The 24,963-nt window shown below is 43.1% G+C and overlaps 2 protein-coding genes across 14 annotated transcripts in view; both read left to right on the forward strand.

The window, feature by feature from the left end:
- The window catches only part of mycbp2 (MYC binding protein 2), a 62,737-nt gene extending 48,569 nt beyond the window's left edge, over positions 1–14,168 (forward strand). For 12 of the 13 annotated variants that reach the window (XM_030758054.1, XM_030758058.1, XM_030758060.1 and 9 more), the window contains 28 exons: positions 1,397–3,034; positions 3,129–3,298; positions 3,395–3,642; positions 3,729–3,896; positions 4,377–4,534; positions 4,632–4,831; positions 6,096–6,245; positions 6,329–6,489; positions 6,577–6,733; positions 6,853–7,077; positions 7,194–7,259; positions 7,434–7,673; positions 7,774–7,863; positions 7,966–8,046; positions 8,151–8,417; positions 9,030–9,313; positions 9,429–9,525; positions 9,691–9,810; positions 9,899–10,000; positions 10,089–10,217; positions 10,404–10,536; positions 10,707–10,810; positions 11,158–11,346; positions 11,426–11,533; positions 11,772–11,981; positions 12,065–12,172; positions 12,381–12,546; positions 13,029–14,168. In XM_030758054.1, the coding sequence (XP_030613914.1) occupies positions 1,397–3,034; positions 3,129–3,298; positions 3,395–3,642; positions 3,729–3,896; positions 4,377–4,534; positions 4,632–4,831; positions 6,096–6,245; positions 6,329–6,489; positions 6,577–6,733; positions 6,853–7,077; positions 7,194–7,259; positions 7,434–7,673; positions 7,774–7,863; positions 7,966–8,046; positions 8,151–8,417; positions 9,030–9,313; positions 9,429–9,525; positions 9,691–9,810; positions 9,899–10,000; positions 10,089–10,217; positions 10,404–10,536; positions 10,707–10,810; positions 11,158–11,346; positions 11,426–11,533; positions 11,772–11,981; positions 12,065–12,172; positions 12,381–12,546; positions 13,029–13,144 (5,885 nt within the window). In that variant the 3' untranslated portion in view covers positions 13,145–14,168. The remainder of the gene's footprint in view (positions 1–1,396; positions 3,035–3,128; positions 3,299–3,394; positions 3,643–3,728; positions 3,897–4,376; positions 4,535–4,631; positions 4,832–6,095; positions 6,246–6,328; positions 6,490–6,576; positions 6,734–6,852; positions 7,078–7,193; positions 7,260–7,433; positions 7,674–7,773; positions 7,864–7,965; positions 8,047–8,150; positions 8,418–9,029; positions 9,314–9,428; positions 9,526–9,690; positions 9,811–9,898; positions 10,001–10,088; positions 10,218–10,403; positions 10,537–10,706; positions 10,811–11,157; positions 11,347–11,425; positions 11,534–11,771; positions 11,982–12,064; positions 12,173–12,380; positions 12,547–13,028) is intronic. The other variant, XM_030758055.1, reaches the window with a different exon arrangement.
- A 1,799-nt stretch (positions 14,169–15,967) lies between these two features.
- On the forward strand, positions 15,968–24,724 carry fbxl3a (F-box and leucine-rich repeat protein 3a). Its single transcript, XM_030757533.1, has 5 exons — positions 15,968–16,236; positions 17,324–17,705; positions 17,830–17,952; positions 19,479–19,650; positions 21,122–24,724. The coding sequence occupies exons 2-5, from the start codon at positions 17,325–17,327 to the stop codon at positions 21,760–21,762; spliced, it is 1,317 nt and encodes a 438-aa protein (XP_030613393.1). The 5' UTR covers positions 15,968–16,236; position 17,324; the 3' UTR covers positions 21,763–24,724.
- Positions 24,725–24,963: the final 239 nt, after the last annotated feature.

Below are 24,963 nucleotides of genomic sequence, written 5' to 3' on the forward strand. Positions count from 1 at the left end.
TTAAGCTCGACATGGCTTGCTATTAATTAACCTTATTAATCTTGCATTGTTGTAAACCTCTTCGATCTCCATGATTGGTGCCTTCCCGGAAGATATAGTTCCTCATTTAAAAAAAAAAAAATACCCAAATCAGAAAACCTTAATATCTACCTTATGAGCAAGTATTTAAGTGTTTACATATTAAACTCTGAGAGTTCTGCAGCACTTCATGTTTCCTTTGTGGTCTATTTAAGACAAACTGTTTTGAGTGTGTTACTCTCTACAAAGAGGGGGAGGAGGCACAAATTACTAAAGTGTGCCCAACTTTCTCCATGGCACTTACACGGGCCTTTTTGTTTTTTGTTTTTTTTGTTTTGTTTTTTTTGTTTTGTTCCCCTTTCTCTTTCCTCTTATTCTTTGCTAAGTGTGCATTTCTACATGCTTGTCAGTTTGTCCCTGTCTGATCTTCTCATCAGTGGTACATGCTGTCCTTTTTTTCCTCTTTCTAGTTCACCTTCTTGACCCCATTGCCTCTGTGCCACCTTTCGTTTTCTCTGCGGTGGGCTCTTTGCATTCCATGTCTTGTTTGTTTACCTACTCCACTGTTTTCCGCTGTAGATGGTTCAACATGCAGCCTTGCTTCTCGCGAGCGTGTGCACAAAAGCAATGTGTCCGTGGCTGGGCATGGTACTGCTCTCTCATCTCTCGCTCTGAGGCAAAAGGGTGGGTAATCACATCATGCATCATGCCTCCCTCAGACTGAACAGAGGGTGGGTAGGAACTCAAGTCTTCTCTGTGGTGAATAAAAGGGCTTTGTACTCAGGTTTAGGCATTTTGTGTTAGTGTAGAGCTTCAAAACTGTGGCCCTAGAGTAAAATAATATGTAAAGTCCAACAGGAAGAAAAGAGAGGAAAAACTGCATTTAGGACTTCATTGTTATACATCAGTTTAAAATAAGCAGAATTTAAAAGCTATTGAGTATGAGACTTTTTTTTTTTTTTAATAAATACTTAGTTATATAATTGCTTGGTTTCTGGTCAGTGCCATGGCTCTATTCAGTATTATCAGGAGTGGTCCCTGAACTGGGCTGAAATCCATCTTTCATCAGTGCTTCCATAGTCTAGTAGCTATCTTCATCAGTATTGGAGTTAGTTAGAAAACATGTAGAGAACATAAAAATCAATTGTTTGTTCTGGGAAATTATATCATACTCCTGTCATTGGCATTATAAGGCATTAACATCTTTCACTTTTCTGACATTAGCTGTCTTTCTGCTCTTCATTTCGTTTTTGTTTTTACTGTAAATTTATTTTTCTATAACATCTGTTTGTTTGTTTTTGTTTTGTTTTTTTTCCTCTCATACCCCTTATGATGGTTTGTTTTATGGTGTAACTATGTTTCAATTATTAATGTTTAGGTGAGCGAGGGAACCTCATGTCTGGTGCACGGCCCATGTCTCCAGCCTCCAAACACCGTCAGGAGAATCGCCCAGCCAAACAGGAGAGCCGCGGAAGCCGCTCCTCTGAACAGAGCAGGGCCAAGACGAGCGAGGGTGGACTGTCAGCCAGCGAGGCCCTCATACTGCGATCAGACACAGCCAAACTGAGGTCTGACTCGCACAGCCGCTCCCACTCACCCAATCACAACACACTGCAGGCTCTAAAGGGAGATGGTAGAACCTCTGGAATTCGGTCTGAGTCTCCGAATCCTGGCTCGCGCTCTTCCTCCCCCAAACAAAAAAGTATAACCTCATCAGGCAGGTCTAGTCCCTCCAGCAACTCTTCCCAGCACTCTACTTCAACCCACCACGATAAGAACGTCCCGCCTAAAGTTAGCCCTTCAGCCAAAGCCCAGCTCGATCCTCCCAGAGAGAGATCCAAATCAGACTCTTATACTCTGGACCCAGATACACTCAGAAAGAAGAAGCTTCCCCTTACAGAGCCACTTAGGGGCAGATCCACCTCACCCAAACCTAAACTGTCACCTAAAGAGCCAAATAAAGCAATGGTCAGTAATGTAGACAGACATATTTATTCAGCACATAGGATCCAAGAGAGCTTACATAGTGAAGTTGTGGAGGTCTGCACCTCTAGTGTTCTTCTCGCCAATGAGGACATCAATGATGAAAATGTGGAGGTCCGTAATGCTGAAGAAGGCTCATGTAAGGTGCACTTCAGCATTGGTAAAGCCCCAGTCAAAGAGGAACTAGAGAGCCGCTCATCACCCAAAGTCAGCCGCAAAACCTCCAGTCGACACACACGTTCAAAAAAGGACAAATCTGGGCCTTTGTTTAAAGGAGAGAGTGCCGCAAGAGTCACAGAACCTGCCAAACAGGCCATGTCTCCCTCTGTGGCTGAATGTGCACGAGCAGTCTTTGCAGCTTTCCTGTGGCATGAAGGCATTGTCCATGATGCCATGGCCTGCTCCTCCTTCCTCAAGTTCAACCCAGACTTAACCAAAGAGCACGCCCCCATTCGCAGCTCCCTGGGAGGACAGGGCGCCGAGGAGAGAGAGAGCAAGTTAAAGAATCGCCACTCTTTGGAGCTTGCCTCTGCACTTAACATGTTTAATATTGCCCCACATGGCCCAGATATCTCCAAAATGGGCAGCATCAACAAAAACAAGGTATTGTCTATGTTGAAGGAACCTCCGCTGCCAGAGAAGTGTGAGGATGGAAAAGGAGAGACTGTTTCCTATGAAATGACATCTCATCAGTCTATGAGGGCAAAGTCGATTTTGCCATTAACACTCCAGCATTTGGTAGCGTTCTGGGAGGACATTTCAATGGCCACCATCAAGGCAGCAACTCAGAACATGATCTTCCCCAGTCCGGGATCCAGTGCCATCTTAAAAAAGAAGGAGCATGAGAAAGACAGTAAAAAGGCAAAGAAGGAGAAAAAGAAAAGGGAAAAGGCAGAGGTGCGTCCAAGAGGGAATCTGTTTGGAGAGATGGCACAACTTGCCATGGGTGGACCGGAGAAGGACACGATCTGTGAGCTGTGCGGAGAATCTCACCCGTACCCCGTCACCTACCATATGAGACAGGCTCATCCAGGTACAGTCATAGGTATCTTGTAACACACTTTAAAAAAAAATCTGCTAAAATCTGTTCTGTTTCTTAATGTCCCCCCTTTGTATTATCATGGCAGGGTGTGGCCGCTATGCAGGGGGTCAGGGCTACAACAGTATTGGGCACTTTTGTGGTGGTTGGGCTGGAAACTGTGGAGACGGAGGCATAGGAGGCAGCACCTGGTACCTGGTGTGTGATCGCTGTCGGGAGAAATACCTCAGAGAGAAGCAGACCGCCGCCCGGGAAAAGGTAGCGTTTAAATCTTCATCCCTTTGTCAGCTTCTGATATCATACCGACCTCATAGACTTCCATGAAACCAACTCCATCAGCATGTTCTTTTCCAGGTGAAGCAGTCAAGGAAGAAACCTCTGCAGGTGAAGACCCCAAGGGCACTGCCTACTATGGAGGCCCACCAGGTGATTCGGGCAAATGCATTGTTCCTGCTGTCCCTCAGCAGTGCAGCTGAGCCCAGCATGCTGTGCCACCACCCTCCTCGGCCCCTTCATTCTCAGCTGCTCCCCAGCCTGAAGGAGGGTGTATCAGAAGAACTCCCCAATAAAATGGGCTGCCTATACCTACAGACACTAGCTAGGTAATTGCAAGCGTCAGTTACAGATAAGAAATCCTGACAGTAATGTTTCTTCATAAAGATTTGAGTCTCTCGCTCTCATCCCTTAGACAACACACTGAGAACTTTGGGGCCTACCAAGATGATAACCTCTTCCAAGATGAGATGAGGTATCTGCGCTCAACATCTGTGCCTGCGCCCTATATTTCAGTCACACCTGACGCCTGCCCCAATGTGTTTGAGGAACCAGAAAGCAACATGAAATCAATGCCCCCCAGGTAATTGATAATTTATTTTTATTTATTTTATTCTAAAAAATGAGTAAATTGTAGCTGTCATTTGTTTTTGCAGACTTTATTTTCTTTTACAGTTTATACGTAAGTTATTTTGCTACATTATTCATAGCAGGCGAGCAGATGATGCCAGTGTACAGGTAGATGCTGTATGCATAAGCTGTTCCCTGCCTCTCTCTCCCCAGCACATGTTAACAGCCAGCACACTTAATTAAAAACATGAGCCATTGTCATGGCCTTATCTTTTTCTTAAATGTTATTTTATTTTATTAATTGTTCACATCTATACATACACCTGTCCATGTCTTCCTCCAACAGCGTCGACAGCTGCTGAGCATGACCATGTACTATTCAGCTAACACAGATTTTTCAAAAGCAGGCATACTTTGATACTATGTTTATAAAATATTTTAATGTCTTTGACATTATTTCAGGGGTAAACTATTTATTTGTGTGTTGTTTTAGTCTCGAGACCAGTCCGATCACAGACAGTGACACTGCTAAGCGCACAGTGTTTCAGAGGTCTTACTCTGTCGTCGCATCAGAGTACGATAAGCAGCACTCGCCCTCTCCTGCCCGGGTCAAAGCTGTGCCCAGACGCAGAGTTCATAGCGGTGATGCAGGTAATCAAATGTTGTCATTTCAAAAGTGTTTAGTGGTATTTTTCCAGAGTGAGTTACAGCACGTTTGTGTCAATAAACCACTTTGTCCTTCGTGCAGAAGTGGGCTCTTCCCTGTTACGACACCCATCTCCAGAGCTATCCCGGCTGATCTCAGCCCACGGCTCCCTCAGTAAGGGTGAGAGGAACTTCCAGTGGCCCGTACTGGCTTTTGTTATCCAACACCATGACCTGGAGGGCCTGGAGGTGGCCATGAAACATGCACTGAGGAAGTCTGCCTGCAGGGTGTTTGCCATGGAGGTAACCCTGTCTGAATACTATCACTTAGTCTTGCTTCAACTGTTGTTTTAATTTTGCAGCAGTGTCTTGGGTTCAAAGGTAGAGCTGGTTCAGGTGTTTTGATAAAGTCAAGAGCTTGAGAAAAGACGACTGGACTGCTTTAAATTTTTTAAATGTTTTTCACCTCTTATCCAAGAGGCTGCTTCAGTTCTGAAGCCATAAGTCCCAGGTATTTAAATCCTAGTGGCGGCTTGCCCCCTTTAGAGGTGGTCATTAGTCATGTTTGTCATCACATGAACCAAGGTGTGAAAAGAGACGAGTCGTTATCACCAGGGGTTTCAGGTGAAACCAGTGTGAGACTTTGCCCCACTCAATTATGTGACCCATTGGTCACCTGAAGTAAGGTGTGAGTGGGGGTTGAGGCACTTGGGAAGGGATCTCAAGACCGCATTGCAGGTGGCTGACAGCTGGTGTCGTAAGCCACCACCTCTGTTCACAGTCGGCATAGATGGTTTCTTTTACTCCTCTTTCATACCATCTGTCTTCCTGGTCCAAAATGTGAACATTTGCATCGCATCCTCAAAATGGTAAATGGACTAGCTCTTATATAGCACTTTTCTACTCAGAGCACTCAAAGCGCTTATACAACATGTTTTACATTTACCCATGCACACCCATTCATACAAGCACTTCCATATTAACTAAGCTAAGTGCTTTAATTATCTAACATTCACACACATTCATACTCCGACGGTTGTGTCGGAGAGCAACTTGGGGTTAAGTACCTTGCCCAAGGATACATTGGCATGTAGCCTGGAGTAGCCAGAAATCGAACCCCTGACCTTCCGATCAGTAGGTGACCTGCTCTACAGCCACCCCAAGAGTGTCCTTTATCCTTGAGGTGCAGCTGAGTCCTGTTGAGGTGGCCGTTCTCTGTTGCGTGCGTTTGTGGAGTGGCTGTTTCTCCAATGTAGAGGTCTGAGCACTCCTCACTGCACAGCACACACCATGTTGCTTAGCTTGTGTTTGGAGATAAAAACTGAGATGAACCAGTTGACAAAACTTCCAAAGGGGACACCCTTCACTGAGGTTTAAATACCTGGGACTCTCCACCTTTTGATTTTAGAACTGAAGAAGCTTCTTGGATGAAAGTCCTCAAAAAATTTCAAGAAGTCCAGACTATCGTGACCTGGATGGCTAAGAATCTATACAGACATAATTTGATATAGTTTGTTTTCTGCTATAATAAAACTGATACGATTTTTCTCTTTAATTCCCATGTCAGGCATTCAACTGGCTGCTGTGCAATGTGATCCAGACCACCTCTCTGCATGATATTCTCTGGCACTTTGTAGCATCTCTCACACCGTCACCATTTGAACCTGAGGATGAGGAAGATGATGAGAATAAGGGGAATAAAGAAAATTTGGAACAGGTAATAAGTTGTTTAAAGTTAGAGCATGAGGAGCAGGTGGCTCTTTTGTACTTTCTAATTATGAACATATCCACTCCACACAGGAGAGAGACCTTGGCGTTTGTGAACACCCTCTGTCTGACATTGTTATTGCTGGGGAGGCAGCTCATCCTCTCCCCCACACCTTCCACCGCCTCCTTCAGACCATCTCCGACCTCATGATGTCACTTCCCAGTGGCAGCTCACTACAGCAGATGGCACTCAGGTACATTTTCTCCTTCGTCCCTATTATGTATTTTTAGCCGTTCTCAGCTTCCGAGGGAATATAAATGATTGTGACTCTTTGTTTAAGGTGCTGGAGTCTCAAATTCAAGCAGTCCGACCACCAGTTCCTCCACCAGAGCAATGTTTTCCATCACATTAACAATATCCTATCCAAGTCAGATGATGGCGACAGCGAGGAAAGTTTCAACATCAGCGTGCAGTCCGGCTATGAAGCAATGAGCCAGGTAAAAAAATAACCTTTCAACAGTGATATGCCTGTATTTACTAGTATGTGCCCGCCAGCACCTAAGGTTACTGGTCTGTCATGACTTTAACCTGATAAAAATGTGTGTGCGTCATGCAGGATCTCTGCCTGGTTACCTGTTTGAAGGACCTGACCAGCGTAGTGGACATCAAGACATCCAGTCGCCCCGCCATGATCGGCAGCCTAACAGACGGCTCCACCGAGACCTTCTGGGAGTCTGGAGACGAGGACAAAAATAAAACTAAGAGCATCACAATCAGCTGTGTGAAAGGCATAAATGCCGTTAAGGTGTCTGTTCATGTGGACAACTCCAGAGACATTGGCGTAAGCAGGCAACAGCACACCACACCACACATTTAAGCGAGTTGTGGATAAAACTCTGACTCAAATCCATCAGAAAAGCCTTGTATAAGCAATTTCATTTTCCTTTTTATCTACAGAACAAAGTTACATCTGTGACATTCCTGTGTGGAAAAGCAATAGAGGACCTCAGCAGGATCAAGCAGGTATTGAGTTTAACTTGCTTCACAGTGAATGGCTCTTGTTTTCTGGGCTGCATATAGCTGTAGATACTGATTGATTACTTCTAAATTATTTTGACTCATTTTGAAACCAGGAATATAGAAACTAAATCATCAAACAATGTGGCAGGATTCTTGACCATTCTGTGATTGTCACAGGCTGACCTGGACTCCCGTCACATGGGCTGGGTGACGAGTGAGCTTCCTGGAGGGGATCACCACGTAATCAAGGTGGAATTGAAAGGTCCCGAAAACACCCTGAGGGTGCGTCAGGTGAAGGTCCTCGGCTGGAAAGAGGGCGAGAGCATCAAGATACCTGGACAGATCTCAGCCAGCATGGCCCAGCAGAAGAACTGTGAAGCTGAGACACTCCGAGTTTTCCGCCTAATCACCTCACAGGTCTGCCCATCTACCTTATTCACCTGTCTTATTATCACCTGCAACTAACTTTAGGCTCTTGGAAGCTTTTCTGTCACTTAACCTTTCTCTGAAAATGTAGGTTTTTGGAAAACTAATCTGTGGAGATGCAGAGCCAACTCCGGAGCAGGAGGAGAAAAACCTGCTTTCATCTCCAGAGGGCGAAGACAAGGTCTGCGCTCTCAGAATTTAACTGTTTGGGTTAACTGCCTCATATTTAGTGACCTCAATCCTGATGTTTTACACATGTATGTTTTTGCATTTTTGTGATCAGGCTCCATCTGATGCTGACCTCAAGGAGCACATGGTGGGAATCATTTTTAGCAGGAGCAAACTGACCAACCTGCAGAAACAGGTCAACAGCAAGTTCCCTTAAATCATTAGCCAGTGATATTCAGTTGTCATTTTATGGACATATGACTCCTCCCAGCTAACCTCAGTGTTGTCTTACATTTTTAGGTGTGCGCACACATCGTTCAGGCCATCCGCATGGAGGCAACGCGTGTGAGAGAGGAATGGGAGCACGCAATCTCCAGCAAAGAGAACGCCAACTCTCAGCCCAGCGACGACGACGCCTCCTCTGACGCCTACTGCTTTGAGCTCCTCTCCATGGTGCTGGCTCTGAGTGGCTCCAACGTCGGCCGCCAGTACCTGGCCCAGCAGCTCACGCTCATGCAGGACCTGTTTTCTCTGCTGCACACAGCTTCCCCGAGAGTACAGAGACAGGTGGGAGAGGGTGATGACAAGGAAAAAAACACACATTCACATTTTAGTGATCAGAAGTAACCTGTGGGTATTTCTTGTAAATACATTTATATTAACAAAGATTTCTCATAAAATTGTGTTTTGATTGCATTTCCTTCCTCATTACATTAACAATATTCTGAGGATTTTGAAAGCTGCTTAGTTTGTTAGCTGGTGCAGTTCCTGCCAGTTGCCATTTCTTGCTGTTGTGCTGCCACCTTCTGGCAGTCAGTGGAATAAGATGACTTGACAGTATGAATGTGCATTGTTGCACCAGTTACAAACAAAATGGGAACCTATCTAAATATTCCTCATGAGTGCTAATAGTGGTTAAAAAAGACTTTAAACAAACCAAACTTATTCTGGTTTGATTTTTGAGTTACTTCTGGAAAATGATGTTTAGACCGTAAGAATTTCCAGTTGTCTCAAGCACTCATTATAAATTGTCTGTAGATGACTGTAAATTTTGGTTTAGAGTCGCTTTCTAATAAAAGGTTTTAGAAGAAATAATCTGTGTGCAGATATTTAGATAACCAGCTCGTGATCCTATAGAAAGTATAATCTTGTTTACCATCTGATTTGACCTCTTCTCAGGTGACTTCATTGCTTAGACGTGTCCTGCCCGAGGTGACTCCTGTGCGTCTTGCCAGCATCATTGGGGTGAAGGCTCTGCCGCCAGCGGACATCAGTGACATCATTCACTCCACAGAGAAGGGTGACTGGAACAAGCTCGGCATCCTTGACATGTTCCTGGGCTGCATCGCAAAAGCACTCACTGTGCAGCTGAAAGCCAAAGGCACCACGATCTCTGGTGCAGCCGGCATGACTGCAGGAAAAGGGGTCACCACTGTCACACTTCCCATGATCTTCAACTCCAGGTAAGTTAGTTTCTTTAGGCCAGTCGGGATGGTTGAAATTTCTTGAGGTGTAGTTTCTGAAAAGTGACAGTTTTGTTATATCCTTAAGCATGTCGCCCCCTCCTGTTATGCTCAGCTATATCCGCAGAGGGGAGAGCCACTGGTGGATGAAAGGCTCCACTCCTCCACAGATTGCTGAGATCATCATAAAGCTGGTTAAAGACATGGCGGCTGTAAGTTTTTTTTTTTTTTTTTTTTTTATTTTGTTTTTTTAGCTTTTTCTTCATCGCTCTGCATCTCTGATAACACAGAACCTTATTCCTCATCAATGACTTAAACCTCTTATGAGTTAAACTCCTTTCACCTCTGCTAACACTGGTGTGTGCTGTCTTTATCAGGGGCACCTTTCAGATGCTTGGTCCAGAGTCACCAAAAATGCAATAGCTGAGACCATCATAGCACTGACCAAAATGGAGGAGGAGCATAGGTCTCCTGTACGCTGTATTGCAACCACAAGGGTATGAAACTGTTGTCATAAGCAGCGTATGTAACTTCCTAGAAATATTGTATATTTATCATATATTATTTTCCTGTACGGTCTCCTAGCTCTGGCTGGCCTTGGCATCACTGTGCGTGCTGGACCAAGATCACGTCGACAGGCTGTCCTCTGGTCGTTGGATGGGCAAAGATGGACAGCAGAAGCAGATGGTGAGGAAAAGCTAAGAGCTACCCTCAGTATATTACAGATCATTGACAGATCAGAGTAATGATTCATTTCCCTTTCTTCTATCTGCAGCCAATGTGTGACAACCACGATGATGGTGAGACAGCAGCCATCATCCTGTGTAACATATGCGGCAACCTTTGCACTGACTGTGACCGCTTCCTCCACCTGCACCGACGCACACGCCCTCACCAGAGACAGGCGAGTTTTAAATTACCTGGAGACAAATGAACAGTTATTAGATGTTTTAAATGGTAATGTTCATTCCACTCCGATGGGGAGCTGTAAATATAATTATTCTATTAGGAATCAATTGACAGTATTCCACAGACGGTGGATATTATTTTTCCTGCAGTGAACTCAGTCCTGTTTTGATATGTGTTTTAGGTGTTTAAAGAGGAAGAGGAGGCCATAAAGGTGGATCTTCATGAAGGCTGTGGGAGGACCAAGCTCTTCTGGCTCATGGCTCTGGCTGACTCAAAGACTATGAAGGCCATGGTGGAGTTCAGAGAGCACACAGGTAACACTACAATGAGCAAATCTGTGATTGTTTGGTTGAGTAACATTGCCTATGACCATACCAGTAAGTTAATAAAATGATTACTAAAAAACAACAACAAAAAACAAAAAAAACTGCATTTTTCAGGCCTTTTATGTTTCCCTGTTCTGACAAAACAAATAACTGTGTAGGTAAACCAGCCTCCAGCAGCTCAGACGCCTGCAGGTTCTGTGGTACGAGAAATGGGACCGAGCTGTCTGCAGTGGGCAGCGTCTGCTCAGATCCAGACTGCCAGGTACCGGCATAAATGTGAAATCTCAGTATGTGTACTTCTAGTCCGTGCAGACAGTCTGAGGAGTTCATTAAAACTGGTTTAGTTTTAGAAGAATACGTAAAGTATTATTTTCCAAAATACATGTGTCACAGCGCAGGTATACTAAAGTATATAAGCTCAGAAAAATTGAGAGCATGCTAAGGAAGACCCCCGAAATTACATTTAGCTTTAAAGCTGAAAGATATGATAGTGTAATTCTATGTGTGGTTTTTCTATTTGTCACAGAACTAAGTTTAGCCCAGAGTGTATTTCAGATAATTTGTGCTGTACTTCCTAAACCTCACCATCACCTTTCTGCTGCCTCTCAGGAATACGCTAAACTGGCCTGCAGTAAAACTCATCCCTGCGGACATCCCTGTGGAGGAGTCAAAAACGAAGACGCCTGCCTTCCGTGTCTGCACGGCTGTGACAAGAACACCGGCTGTCTGAAACAGGATGCAGATGATATGTGTATGATCTGCTTCACTGAAGCCCTGTCTGCTGCTCCTGCGATACAGGTAGCTCTTTGTTCATTAAGAATGTCAGATTTGAATTTCAATGTGTCATCCTCTAATGTTTAACTGTTTCTGTTTCCAGCTGGACTGCACTCACGTGTTCCACCTTCAGTGCACTCGGCGTGTTCTTGAAAATCGCTGGCTTGGACCTCGGATCACATTTGGGTTCATGTTATGTCCCATTTGCAAGGTAAAATGTAACTTATGGGATTAACCCGATGACAGAGGCTGAAAACTATTTGCACCGCGCCTCGACAGTGATTGACATCAGTTTGTTTTAATGCTTTGATTGAAAAAGCTCAGTGTACTGTTCAGGTTTCCCTCAAATACTTTGACTGTTTTTGTTCTTTGTTAGCTTTATAGTACAAGTAAACCCAACACAAGTACTAATATGAACACTGCTGGTCTGTTTGCTTCATTGTTTGCAGAACAAAATCAATCACTCTGTGATTAAGGACCTGCTCGACCCCATTAAGGAGCTCTATGAGGATGTGAGGAGGAAGGCTCTGATGAGGCTGGAGTACGAGGGTCTGCACAAGAGCGAGGCAATAACCACACCAGGAGCACGCTTTCACAATGACCCTGCAGGCTTTGCCATGAACAGATATGCTTACTATGTGTGCTACAAGTGCAAGAAGGTACCACATGGATTGAGAGCCTATTACATTTTATTGTAAGCATTTTATAGGGGTAAAGATTCAATGGCGCGCCTCTTTTCCAGGCATATTTTGGGGGAGAGGCTCGTTGCGATGCAGAGGCAGGACAGGGAGACGACTACGACCCCAGTGAACTGATCTGTGGAGCATGCTCTGATGTGTCCAGAGCTCAGGTGGGTAAATATGACGCATCATGTTCAGACTTTACAAAAGCAGAAGTGTAAAATGACAAGTTGTGCTTTTACAGGGAATTATATGAACATTTAAAGTGGGTAAAAACCCAAATGCCAGATTTTTCCATTAAAATCATGCTCATCTGTCCTCGAAAAGCAAAATAAAATCCCAACCCTCATATTTCCTGTCCTTATGTCCTTTCATCAGATGTGCTCCAAGCATGGAACAGATTTCCTTGAGTATAAATGCCGGTACTGCTGCTCTGTGGCTGTTTTCTTCTGCTTTGGCACCACACACTTCTGTAATGCCTGCCATGATGACTTCCAGAGGATGACCAGCGTCCCCAAAGAGGAACTGCCCCATTGTCCTGCAGGTGTGTAACAATTCTGTTGACTTTCTGAAAACATTTAATTACTCACACTTTACCAGTTGTATCAGCATTTGTGGGCTTGGCATGAAGCCTGAATCTGAATTTGTTACAAAAAAAAAAAACACAGATTCTCTTAAAGTATTTAAGTCCCTTAAATATTTAATCCTAATCCTATCTGTTGAAAATGCGACAAAATGGTGAAAATACTGCAGTTTTTGAATAAAGACTCATTGGAGCAGACAGCACTTTAAGACACCAACATTAATGAAAAGGCTAGTCCTGTGGTTCATATCTGAAAGATGAGAAATGTGAAATTCTAGGATGACAAAACATTTTAGGCTTCCTATCCCGCACTCTCTGCATCTGACTATAATAGCATGATCTCTTTTTGTTTTAGCAAAGTCATTGTAACTATCAGGAGATTTTAATACTAATGTGCAATTTTTTTTTTTTTTTTTTTTTCTCCCCCCCCCTTTCTGTCACAGGGCCTAAAGGCAAGCAGCTGGAGGGCACTGAATGCCCGTTGCATGTAGTTCACCCACCAACGGGAGAAGAGTTTGCTCTGGGCTGCGGGGTGTGCAGGAACGCCCACACCTTCTAAACAGCACGAGACTTTTTCTGAAAACCAGTTTGTCTACTGTGATTTCTGGCTGCTGCTGCTGCTGCTGAAGCTCAGCCGTGAAGTTTGGCTCTTGCATTGCCAAGTCTCCTGGACACTGGACCAGGTTTCTGCTCTGCGCCTGGAGTCCTCAGGTCTGCTCTTTCACCACCATCAGTATCCTGGCTCTGCCATGAGCATGAGCTGTTGCTCACTTTGGATTCAGAGTGGCCTGAATAGGGGGGGGGGGGACAATATAATTTAAAAAAGGAAAAAATAAAAAGAAAAGAAATTGTGACGTGTTTGCATGCGGCCGTTGTATTCCCTCGGCTTCTATAGACGTTGCACACCTCCTGATCACTCAAGTGTAATAATACAAGTTTAAACATTGAATATGAATTACATTTGCATATAGACAACTGTCGATCAGCGTGGGTCTGGAAAAAAGAAAAAAAGAAAAAAAAATATGAAGCAGGCCATATTTCCAGCTTCCTTATTATAAATTTAAAATGTTGTATGTAAACTTTTTCGTAAACTTGTACAGTATTCTCCGCTGTCAAGTGCATCATGGGTTGACAGAAGAAGAAAAACCAATGAGCTGGTGGATAAGACTGTTAAGATTATTATGTTTGGGAGGAAAATAGTGTACGATTTATCTAATCTTGTGTATATATGATACTATTCAAAATAGCTGTATTCCGAAGTTGCTACTCTTCACTTCAGTTTTGTTTGATATTCTGGGTTATGTTTTGAGCCAGAACTTTTAATGAAGTGCAATACTGGGTGTGCCTCCTATTTTGCAGCTGTTTAATCTATGGAATGTATGTCAATAAAGCCACTGTACATTTTTATACAGTAGACGGTCGTAATTTCCCCCCCCTCTTCCAAATGTCAGATCTCTCCTGCCGTCTGGAAATGAGAAGACAGATCCTGGCACCTGCAGTGAACGATGGTGGATGTAAATCCTGGTTGCAGTTTAAAAAAAACAAAACAAAACACAACACCAAAACATATAGTAATACACACACAAAAAAAAAAACCCTCTCACAGTATGACTGATTACAGCTGAATGGTTTGAGAGGGCCAGTCTTCACGCCAAATAAAATATTGCACCTGTAATGCTTTTCCCTATTAGGAGGCGGGGGTATTTTCTTTTGGGGGGGGGGGTCAGGGTGAGGTATGGAAACAAAGCAGCTGCTGTTAAATAAAAAAAAAAAAGCTTCATATTTGTGAATCTGCTCTGTAATATCTGTGGTGGATGGAGTCGAATGGTAATAAACCAGGTTCTTTGTTTTCGCAAAGTAAACGCTGTGTCATCCCTTAATGAGTGATCATATTTTTATTAAAGTCAGGATTTCTACAAATGTGATTTCTGTAAATACTGAAATGTAAAGCTAAAACATTTGTACAGATGTGCAAAGAAGGGGGAACTAAAATGGATTACCCTACAGTGTTTTTATGGTACTTAGACTGATTCAAAATATATTAGGTTTGTGTCTGCTTCAAACAGGATGATAATTGTAAGAGGTGTTCTCTGATATCTTAGCTTGGTATTTTTTTTTTAGTCACTGAATATGTAGTCCTTTATTGAGGTGAGATGCATAAATAGCAGTGAGGCATCATCATTTAACATATGGGGGGGTGGGATTTCCCATTCATCCAGTTTAGGGTCACCTGAGCTGGAGCCCAGCTGTTCTTGGTCTGTTGGAAGGCCCCTCCTCATATGGTGTGTATGGCTGCCAGTACAGCTGTGCCGCAGGTGTTTGTTGCTAATAGAAGCAGCAGGATGAATTCTGAGGCGACCAGGACTATACTCCCTGCTCAGATTCAGATGCTGCAGAACTGATTGGGTCATTTTCCATGTGAACTGTGAAGCACTGTCCAAACTTATTTAAGATAGTGTTTCCAAATATACTGCAAATTGTGTTGTCAGGATCTTCTTTTTGCTGCTCCCCGTAGGTGTCACCACAGCTCACCCTGTCTCCAGCAGCCTCCTCTGTCACACCAACCCTCTGCATGTCCCCTTTCACTACATACACCTCTGTGGTCTTCCTCCTGCCTGATAGCTCCATCTTCAACCTCCTTTGTCCAGTATGTCCACTATCCCTCCTCTGCACATGTCCAATCCATACATCATAGCAGGTCTCACTACCATCTTGTAAACCTTCCTTTTCATTCTTGCTGCTATCCCTGTAACAAATGGCCCCTGAAACTTGTCTCCACACACTGCCTGCACTCTCTTCTTCACCTCTCTCGAGCACTGTCTGATGCTTTGGATGGTTGACCCCAGGTATTTAAACTCATCCAGCTTTACTACCTCTGCTCTTTGCATATTTACATTTCTCCCTGTCTCCATCTCATTCACACACACGTATTCTGTCTCCAATGACTTGCATTCTTCTCCAGAGCATACCTCCACCTCTCCAGGCTCTCTACCATCTCCTTCCTACTCTCACAGATCACAGCATCATCTACACGCATCATTGTCCACATAAACTCCTGCCTGATGTCCTCTGTCAGCCTGTCCATCACCACTGCAAACAAGAAGGGGCTAAGAGCAGAGCCCTGATGTGCTCCCACCTGTCTCCCAGTCTTCATCCATGAAGGATGCAGTTTATTTTGGTTGCAGTGCATCCCGAATATAAATAATCTCAAACAGGATCAAAAATGATTTTATTTTCTTGAAATGATCACTGTTTTCATTGTAACAGGTCCAAAAGAGCCTTCAGGGGAAAAAAAAAAAGAAAAAAAAGTGGAGTAAATCATCAGAAGCAGAGACGATCTTTACCAACAGCCATTTCGCATCATATTTCCCACGATGCACCGCTGCTGTCACAACAACATTTCGCCATTTCGGGTTTGGAGGAGATGAGAAGAGGGGCGCTCTGTAACTCCCGGGAAGGATTTAGGTCAGCCGAACGGAGGTGCGGGTTTCTTCATTGAAAACATTTCTGGCTCTCTGTTCTCGAGTTTCCGATGTGTGTTCCCCGGCTGCTGCGGATGAGCTTTTCCAGCGTCGGCCCGGGCTGAAGACGCGAGGCAGAGTCGGATTTTCCCGCTAGCAGCTACTGAGCTAGCTGTGTGTAAACAACAAGGTGAGAGCCGCTGTAGTGTCTGTTAAATGATTAATTAATGATAAATAAATGAAAAAGCGCTCGATGTGAACAAATAGTCACTATAGCGTGGTATATTGTATTTGCAGTGCGAGCTTAGCCAAGTAGCTGTTTTAGCTTGTAAGGCAGTTTTCCGTCAATAAATAAGCTGACGTTAACTTGGTTAACGGGTACATTAGCTGAGCTGTAACCTTGTTAAGTTTACGAGCCACTGGCGCATTTAGTGCAACCACGCCACCGGCGAGCTAGCCCAGGGTTTGTTTTTGTTTTTCCAAAGTGACGACGTGTAGCTGTAACGTCACGTCAGTCACGTTTCATCTGAAATATGCAGTGTCACAAGCCGTGCAACTTTAGTGTGAGCATCAACAAAAGCAGGCCAAATTCAACAATTAACAGCTTAAATTCTTGTGTTTTTTTGTTTGTTTTTTTTTAACAAATTAATATTCAAGAGAAACAAACATCATGAGCTAAAAACAGACCGCGCTTTAAACATAAGAAAAAGAAGCTGCAGTAGCTTCAGGCCTCCCATCTGCACCATTTGGTAGGTGCTAAACTTGGGAGTATTTTAATGCCAACTAACACTTCCTTCTTCATTAGAAACATTTCAGAAAATGATTAAAACAAATGCACATCACTCCCTACAGTAATGTCTAATTAAATGTTGTTATATCAACTGTCATGCAGTATTTGCATTGACTAAGACAAGAATTGTGAAAGCTCCAACGTTTGAGAAGCTGAAAATAGAGAGTGATGCTTTTTCTCACAATTTGGCCATTAAAAAAGTAATGCAATTTTAAAATCACTTTTTTATAAAATAAAAACAGCAGGACTGTGTATACAATAGGATTAGAAAGCAAGAGGGTGCCTATCGGTAAACGTTTAAATGCAGGGTAGGGGCTAACTCATGTGATGATGGCTTAATTAAGCAGCTCAGATCCCCTGCAGGGATGAGTTTATGTGCATGTTTGCTGCAAAACAAGGATTGCAGATTTGAAAATGTGCTTTCCACCTCAGTATTAAACAGAGTGGATTTATTAATCTGCATCAATTTCTTTTTTTTTTTTTTAAGGATGAAACGGGTGAGAGGAGGAGAGGAGGGAAGCGATGACTCCTCCAGTGAGAGCCCACCGGAGGCTTGCAAGAAGGTGCGGAAACAGATGAGCGATGATTCGGAGGCAAATGTGGCCGGTGAGTCACTAGACTGTGACTGGGCACGGCTGCCTCAGGAGCTCCTGCTGCACATCTTCCAGTACCTGCCGCTGCTGGACCGAGCTTATGCCTCTCAGGTGTGCCGTGGGTGGAACCAAGCTTTCCACATGCCTGAGCTGTGGAGATGCTTTGAGTTTGAGCTTAACCAGCCAGCTAGCTCTTACCTGAAAGCCACACATCCAGACCTCATCAAGCAGATCATAAAGAGGCACTCCAATCACCTGCAGTATGTCAGTTTCAAGGTAAAATTGTATACGTGTTGCCACATGTGTCCTCATTCTGGGCTCAGACGTTTACAAGCAGCTTCTGTTTAACAATGTTTGGCTGTTCTTGCAGTGATGTGCAATCTTTGTTTGTCCTTATCAGGTCGATAGTAGTACGGAATCTGCAGAGGCAGCTTGTGACATTCTTTCACAGTTGGTGAATTGCTCACTGAAGACCTTGGGCCTCATCTCTACAGCCAGGCCCAGTTTCATGGAGGTTCCAAAGGTATAATTGACACTGTCAGGAGGGGTCTGGGTCTTTCCAGTTTCCTTCTCTTTAGATTTGGAAGGAAAATCAAAGGAATTCTTGTTGTTTCAATGTACATCCTCTCTTATCCGTAGTCTCATTTTATTTGAGAATGGGGCTCAAAAGCAGCATCTGTTCTTGTGCATGGTCAAGGGCAAATTTGTTATTACTTCCACATCTTCAAAAGGACACAGGATGTTATTTGTGCACATGTTGTTTGGTCTCTTTTGACCTCCTTTTCCACAAAATGAGCTGTGCTCCTTGAACCGGTTACATTCAGATTCCTTGGAAATCATTGAGCAAACCAACTTCAGGGCGTAATTTTTTTGTTTTTAAAATCTATCTTTAATGAAAGGCGTTGCACGTTCTACAGCCTGTGAAAACTGACACACCCACTGTCGCCACAGTTCACACTTTTAATCTCCTGAACCAGTTTTCCACCATCTTAGTTGAATTCCTTTGAATGTTTTAAAATCAGCTGCATGAACTTGCATGTAAATCATTGCACATTTGGTGGAAAAGGGGGTTATTAATGCACACCAAAAAGGTTTTTATGAACTCTTAAATGGTACAAAGATCTCAAAAGCTGTGATCTGTCACGTTGTCATAAAATTGAACGTCACATGCACGTGTCTAAGGCCTCTCTCATTCTCCAGAGCCTGCTCTTTTGGGGCTCTCTTTAAGCTTCTCACAGCCTGTGCTCCTTTCCCTTAAACTGCGGATAAATATTAAAGGACGCGGTGTACTTGGGGTTTCTCACAATGATGATGCAGGCTGCCAGTTTGCTAAAGCACCTTTTGGCACAATAAAATCTTCTGAGCTTCTCCAAGAAGAGCTCTCAAAATCACTGTTATTACTCACATACTTCTGTCAAAGGGTACATTTGATTGAAACCAGAAGAGGACTGAATGTATTTAAAAAAAAGACTTGTTTTTCACATTTTGAAAAGAACCAGATATTACACCACATTTTCTCGAGAAACACCTTTTCACTGTTGTAATGTAGCTGCCGTAAAGTCAGACACATTTAAGACTTAGCAACAATTCTACATTAGTTTTTATTAAGAAATCTGCCACATTTTCCTGTCATCAGTTTGTCAGGTTCCTCTCCTAAACCCAGACGTGTAGTAGTCAGCAGCCATACAGATGTATGTAGTTTAGTCTGCAAGGCTCAAGAGTAATTCAGGTAGAGTTGCACCCATTGCAATGGGCACACCTTTGCAGTGTTTCATTCGCAACTTGTTTACCTTGTGTGTGAAATCTACAGATTAAAGTTGTGTCTAATCTTAAGACCAGTAATTATTTACAGATGTGGACAGTCAGCATGAGCGAAACAGGTTTGCTTACTTATGAGTGAGCCATAGCGCACCGTGGCCCATCAAACTGTATATTAGTGGGACGGGCTGCGTTTGGGTAAAACGTCATTCCAGACACAAACGATTAAATGTGAAAGCATCAGGATTTAAGATCATTACAGTTCAGTGTGTCATGTTTGTCCTTCCACAGTCTCACTTCATCTCAGCTCTGACTGTGGTGTTCGTCAACTCCAAATCGTTGTCTTCGCTGAAGATTGATGACACACCAGTTGACGATCCATCTCTGAAGGTGCTGGTGGCCAACAACAGCGACACCCTGAAACTGCTTAAAATGAGCAGCTGCCCTCATGTCTCCCCTGCAGGTACAGTGCAGTGCATGTAAGACACACTGAGGACATTTATTTTCCACTTACAACGGAAATGGAAAATGAGTGCAGTGCTGTGCAGAGGTTTTGAGCCATCACTCATCGTTTTATATTTTGCTTCAGAGGAGCCAGAATTGAATGTCATTTTTTAAAATGTGCAGTAGTTCTTCATAGTTTCTGAAGGTCTTTCAGTGTTTTTCTTCAGGCATTGGCTGCTTTCCGGTCCTTGTACCTGACCATTTTCAGAGGAATGTTTTTGTTTAGGCTATTTAACACTCACCTGTGAACCATTTCAAGCATAAAGGCACCTAACTCAAAGCATGAATCAGCGTTATGTCTACTCGTAACAGACAACTTGGCAAAGAACCTGTTTTAAAATTTTAATGGTCTAAGCGGCAGGGTGGCTGTCAGGCTGATGTATGCCAAATTACACAGGAGCTGAAGTGAAAATTAATCTTATGGAGTGATAAAGCCAGATGTGGAATTTTTGGTTCAGATCGTCAGTCTGTACAGAGGTGGTCAGGAGAGAGGTGCAACAGTGATTTGTCTGCAGCCATCTGTAAAACATGCTGGAGGCTCTGTCATGGTTTGAGGCTGCAGTTCAGCCAGTGGTGCTGGAGATCTTGTCAAAACTGATGGAATCATGAACCCAGAAAAGTACCGTAAAATTTTAATCCACCATGCAGCACAATCTGATTGGCAACGGTTTCATTTTTTCAGCATGACAATGATCCCAAACACACTGCCAGTGCAGTAAAATCATACCTGGAGAGAAAAACACACAGTGGAAAACTGTCAGTCATGGATTGACCTCCACAGAGCCTGGACCTCAACATGACTGAAGCACTGTGGGATCATCTTGATGTAGAACGTTCTGAACCCACAGCTAAAGGCAGCCGTGGAATTTAATGAGCCTGGAGAACTATTCCTTAAGTCTACTAAAGAAAGCTTGTTAGAGTAGCACGAACCATTTTTGCATTATATATATTTCCATTTCCGTTTGAATAATCTGGCCCATCTGTTTTCCTTGCAACGTATAAAGAAATGTGTGGTGGCTCAAGACTTTTGCACAGCACTACACTGTACCAGGAAAATCACCAAATCCTGGTTAAATTCATATACTGAGTGGCTGATGGATGGATAGCTGACTGAAGGTTAAATGGTATGAAGTCATAAATAAAAGTCATCTGTTTTTTTTATTGATAGAAACACCTCAAAAGAGTCAGAACTATATGTCTAAAAACTTGCGCTTGGAGCAGTGAGGTACTGAGATATATTTGCTAACTTGTAACCTACATGTAGACAATCCTTCAATTCTTAGGCCTAAGGAGGGGTCATCAAGATGATGATTGCTGATTAAACTGCATCTTGTCAGACAGCCGCAGTCGGCCTGTTCTTTGAAGGAAAGGAGAAACACGATTTTTGAGAATTGGTCGCATTAAACCAAACAATCTGTCTGTGCTTTTAGGAATCCTGTGTGTGGCAGACCAGTGTCACGGGCTCAGAGAGCTAGCGCTAAACTACCACCTCCTGAGCGATGAACTCCTGCTGGCCCTCTCCTCGGAAAAACACGTCCATCTGGAACACTTGCGAATCGATGTGGTGAGTGAGAACCCTGGGCAGCACTTCCACACCATCAAGAAGAGCAGCTGGGATGCCATGGTGCGACACTCGCCCAAATTCAACCTGGTCATGTACTTCTTCCTTTATGAGGACGAATTCAGCCCCTTCTTTAATGAGGAAATTCCGGTCACGCACCTCTACTTTGGGCGCTCAGTCAGCAAAGAGGTCCTGGGCCGAGTGGGCCTCCACTGCCCTCGTCTGGTGGAGCTGGTTGTGTGCGCCAATGGCCTGCGTCCTCTGGACGAGGAGCTGATCCGCATTGCCAAGCACTGCACCCAGCTGTCAGCCATTGGTCTGGGTGAGTGTGAGGTGTCCTGCAGTGCATTTGTGGAGTTTGTCAAAATGTGTGGCCGCAGGCTGTCCCAACTGTCCATCATGGAGGAGGTGCTGATTCCGGATCATAAATACTCCCTGGATGAGATTCATTGGGAGGTGTCGAAGCACCTGGGCCGGGTCTGGTTCCCAGACATGATGCCGACCTGGTAGGGAGTGAAGCCAGTGCTCAGAGTTCAGTATGTCGGGTTTGGGGTGTGGAACAATCATTGCCTCCATGTTTGCACTGAAAAGCCTTTAATTACTCGGCTGGAAAGTTCGGTGACAACACAGAGAGCACAAACTCGCTGAACTCCCGTTAGCAGGGCAGGGATGTAAATGTGGCATCTGACTGCAGCACAATGTTATCGCGTTATCATGCAAACACGACAGAATTCCTGCTCTGCTTAATCCGGAGATGGAATTCAGCAAGCTGGCTTCCTCCCACAGAAGAGCAGGTGGAAATTCAACTAAAAAAAAGCAATGTTTTTATAACTGTAAATAAAGTTATATGGACATTATAGCCTGGTTATGATAATCGGTATTATGAGAGGGCATGTGTGCATGCATGTGTGGGTGGGTGTTAACGTGTTTTTCACCATTGAGGAGTAAATTGGGACAATTAGGTGCACAATTGCATGTTGTTACGCTGCCACTTGACCTACATAAATCTAGTCTGAGATAGCAGCTCTGCACTCTGTAACACAATATGGCATTTGGCCACATGGTTATCTGTACATAGGATGTGACAGAAGGTGTTTTGTCATGTGTAGCTGAATTTTGCAGAAGAGTAGCTGGCTCCTACACCTCGTTTCAACCCAATTTAAAGTGCAGCGATAGTGTTGACAACAACTTGTTTGTCCTCCTCGCCCGAGGAGCTCAAATTGTGTCTCACAAAAAACACGATCGCTGAACAAGCTGAAGTTGGTTGAGAGAAACAGAACTGTGTACATAGGTCTCTATATTTGTGGTGTGAAGGTGTAGAGTGTTGATTGGTGTCCTTTTTCCCCCTCCATCAAACATAAATCATTTTTTTGTTTTGGAAAAAGGTTTTTGTACAGTCAGATTTCCTAAGCACCTTATATGAAAACCAAATGATAGGACACACCAGGTCCTTATGACCAAATATGGTGATTATTCATACTGTACTTGGCTCTGTTGACTCAGATCCCAAGTACAGCATATTGAAGTTAATAAGCTCTAATTACTGAGTAAAACAATCAAATAATTCTATGTAAATAGTGCACAGAAATGTCTGAATTTGGAGGTAGAGATCAGTGCTCTCAGTTCTTCATGCTCAGATTGCTTTGTAATCATTCAGTAGACTAGTCATTATGGCTGTTAGCTTACCATGCACATTGGAAATGCAAATCCAATCCATTTGTGTTTCTCAGATGCATTAAAATGAAAAAATATTTTCTACATAAGTTTCATTTGTATCTTCTGCTATTTGCCTGTTGAAGCTCTAAACCCCGGCCTTCTGTTGTGAATATCTGCCCTTCCTATTAGTCCACATTTTTCTCTGTATTGTGCCATCACATCTCACATACAGGAGAGGAAGCAGTATTCACCTTTACCATTATAAACACCGTCTGCAGATTTTTCTAGTGCTCCTGTCCCAAACATCCATTCATTTCAGTTTAAAGAGGTTTGGCAAGTCAGATGAGTGAAACGGAGTTGTTTTTCCTTTAAGAGGGAAGTCAGATGCATCTGTATATAAAACGCTGTGTGTTTTGATTATTCTGAATAGAAATGTATTTCTTTATTTCGCCCTCTGTCAGGGTTTGAAGTTTCCTTAACCGATTGCTCGTGTCTTTTATAAAACCAGAGTGCAAATTATCCTTTACTAGATGGATCTTTTTCATACTATAGCCACTAGAGAAGTTAAAGCTGTGTAATTTATTGATATGGATTCTGCTTTTGTAATGAGTTTGTTTTTCAGTTATACAGAAGAAGCAAGCAGAGCAGCAGAGAGGTTTTTCTTTGTTTAGTTGAGACACACTGACCTGCTGTCACCACGGTTTTGTGGCATGCAGGTGGTCCTAATGTTTTGAGTCCACTGCCACATACTCCCCACATAGTCCCTGGAGAGATTTTAGGATTTTTTTTTTTTCTGCAGAGGAATACGAATACCTTTTTATTAGTCCTACAATGGGGAAATTACAGTCAACAGCTAAGGAATGCCATTTAATCTCTGTGAGGTCCAATGTAAGAAAACACTCAATAAAAATCCCTAGCAGTGGTTGGATGGCATTTCATACATTAAATAATTAGCCATGAATTAAAATCAAACCTTTAGATATGTATGTCTGTATGTTATTAAAAGGTATTTGTGCATATATATGAACGATGTCAAAGTTTTTGGTAGTGGACAAACTTTAGGACAGTGCTGTGTGTTGTTTCTGCCAGATTTCATTCCTTTTTATCTACGTTTCATTTCATGTAGGATAAAACTGAGACAGTTATTGCAGGCGGTGCAAAAGCTTCTTGGTATTATTGAATGAATATAGTCTCTGTATTCACTGAAGTAGAAGATACCTGTGCTGATTGTGCTCATGTACATTAGCATCTTAATGGTACAGTAACATATCTCCTGGTTATTTTATTTCAGAATTTGTGCAGTGCATTAAACAGCGGCCCTGTTTCCACTCAGCGTACCTAGTTTATCCTGTTCTTTGTATTTGCTTTTATTGGAACATTCAGCTGGAAAAATGAAACACTTCACATCGTCACCTGGTTAAAATAATGGCCCAAGTCTTTTTTTTTTTTTTTTGCCTAAATCGTATTTTTGATGTTTCTTTCAGTTTTTTTGTCTTTTGTGAAAAACCTGGAAAACAAAAAAAAAAGATTTAGGCCATTATTTTAACAAGGTGATGGCAGGGTAACTGTTGACTGAGAGGGAGCATTATTTAACTTTGATCATAAGTACGCCTCTGGTCTGTAACCATTATTTCAACTTCTTTATTTACGGAGTACTCCTGGTTTATTCGGCGTTAGCTGGTGTTAAATGCTCTCTAGTTTTGCTTCTGTACGGCAAAAGCTTTGTCTACTTTGCTTTACTGGTCACCTGTCTTGAAATTAAAATTATTGTTTTGGACATGTGATCTCACACTGTAATAAAAAATTTGTGAATGTACCCTTTGCAACTGTCATGTCGTCATTTTTTTCCCCCTTTATTAGCAGAGGGGAGACACAGTTAAACAGAAAAATGCAAGTTTAGTTCAGGAAAGGACTCAGTTATTAAAATGGGATGCATCTGAGATGAAAAGATGTATTAACAGTTTTCTTAAATAATGCTGCTGAAACTCTAAAAGGAACATCTGATGGCTCAAAATGGTCCTACCTCAAAGTATAATGTGGGGCAATTATTTGTCC

Source organism: Archocentrus centrarchus, chromosome 21 (assembly GCF_007364275.1).
Source record: "Archocentrus centrarchus isolate MPI-CPG fArcCen1 chromosome 21, fArcCen1, whole genome shotgun sequence".
NCBI classification, from domain to species: Eukaryota; Metazoa; Chordata; class Actinopteri; order Cichliformes; family Cichlidae; genus Archocentrus; species Archocentrus centrarchus.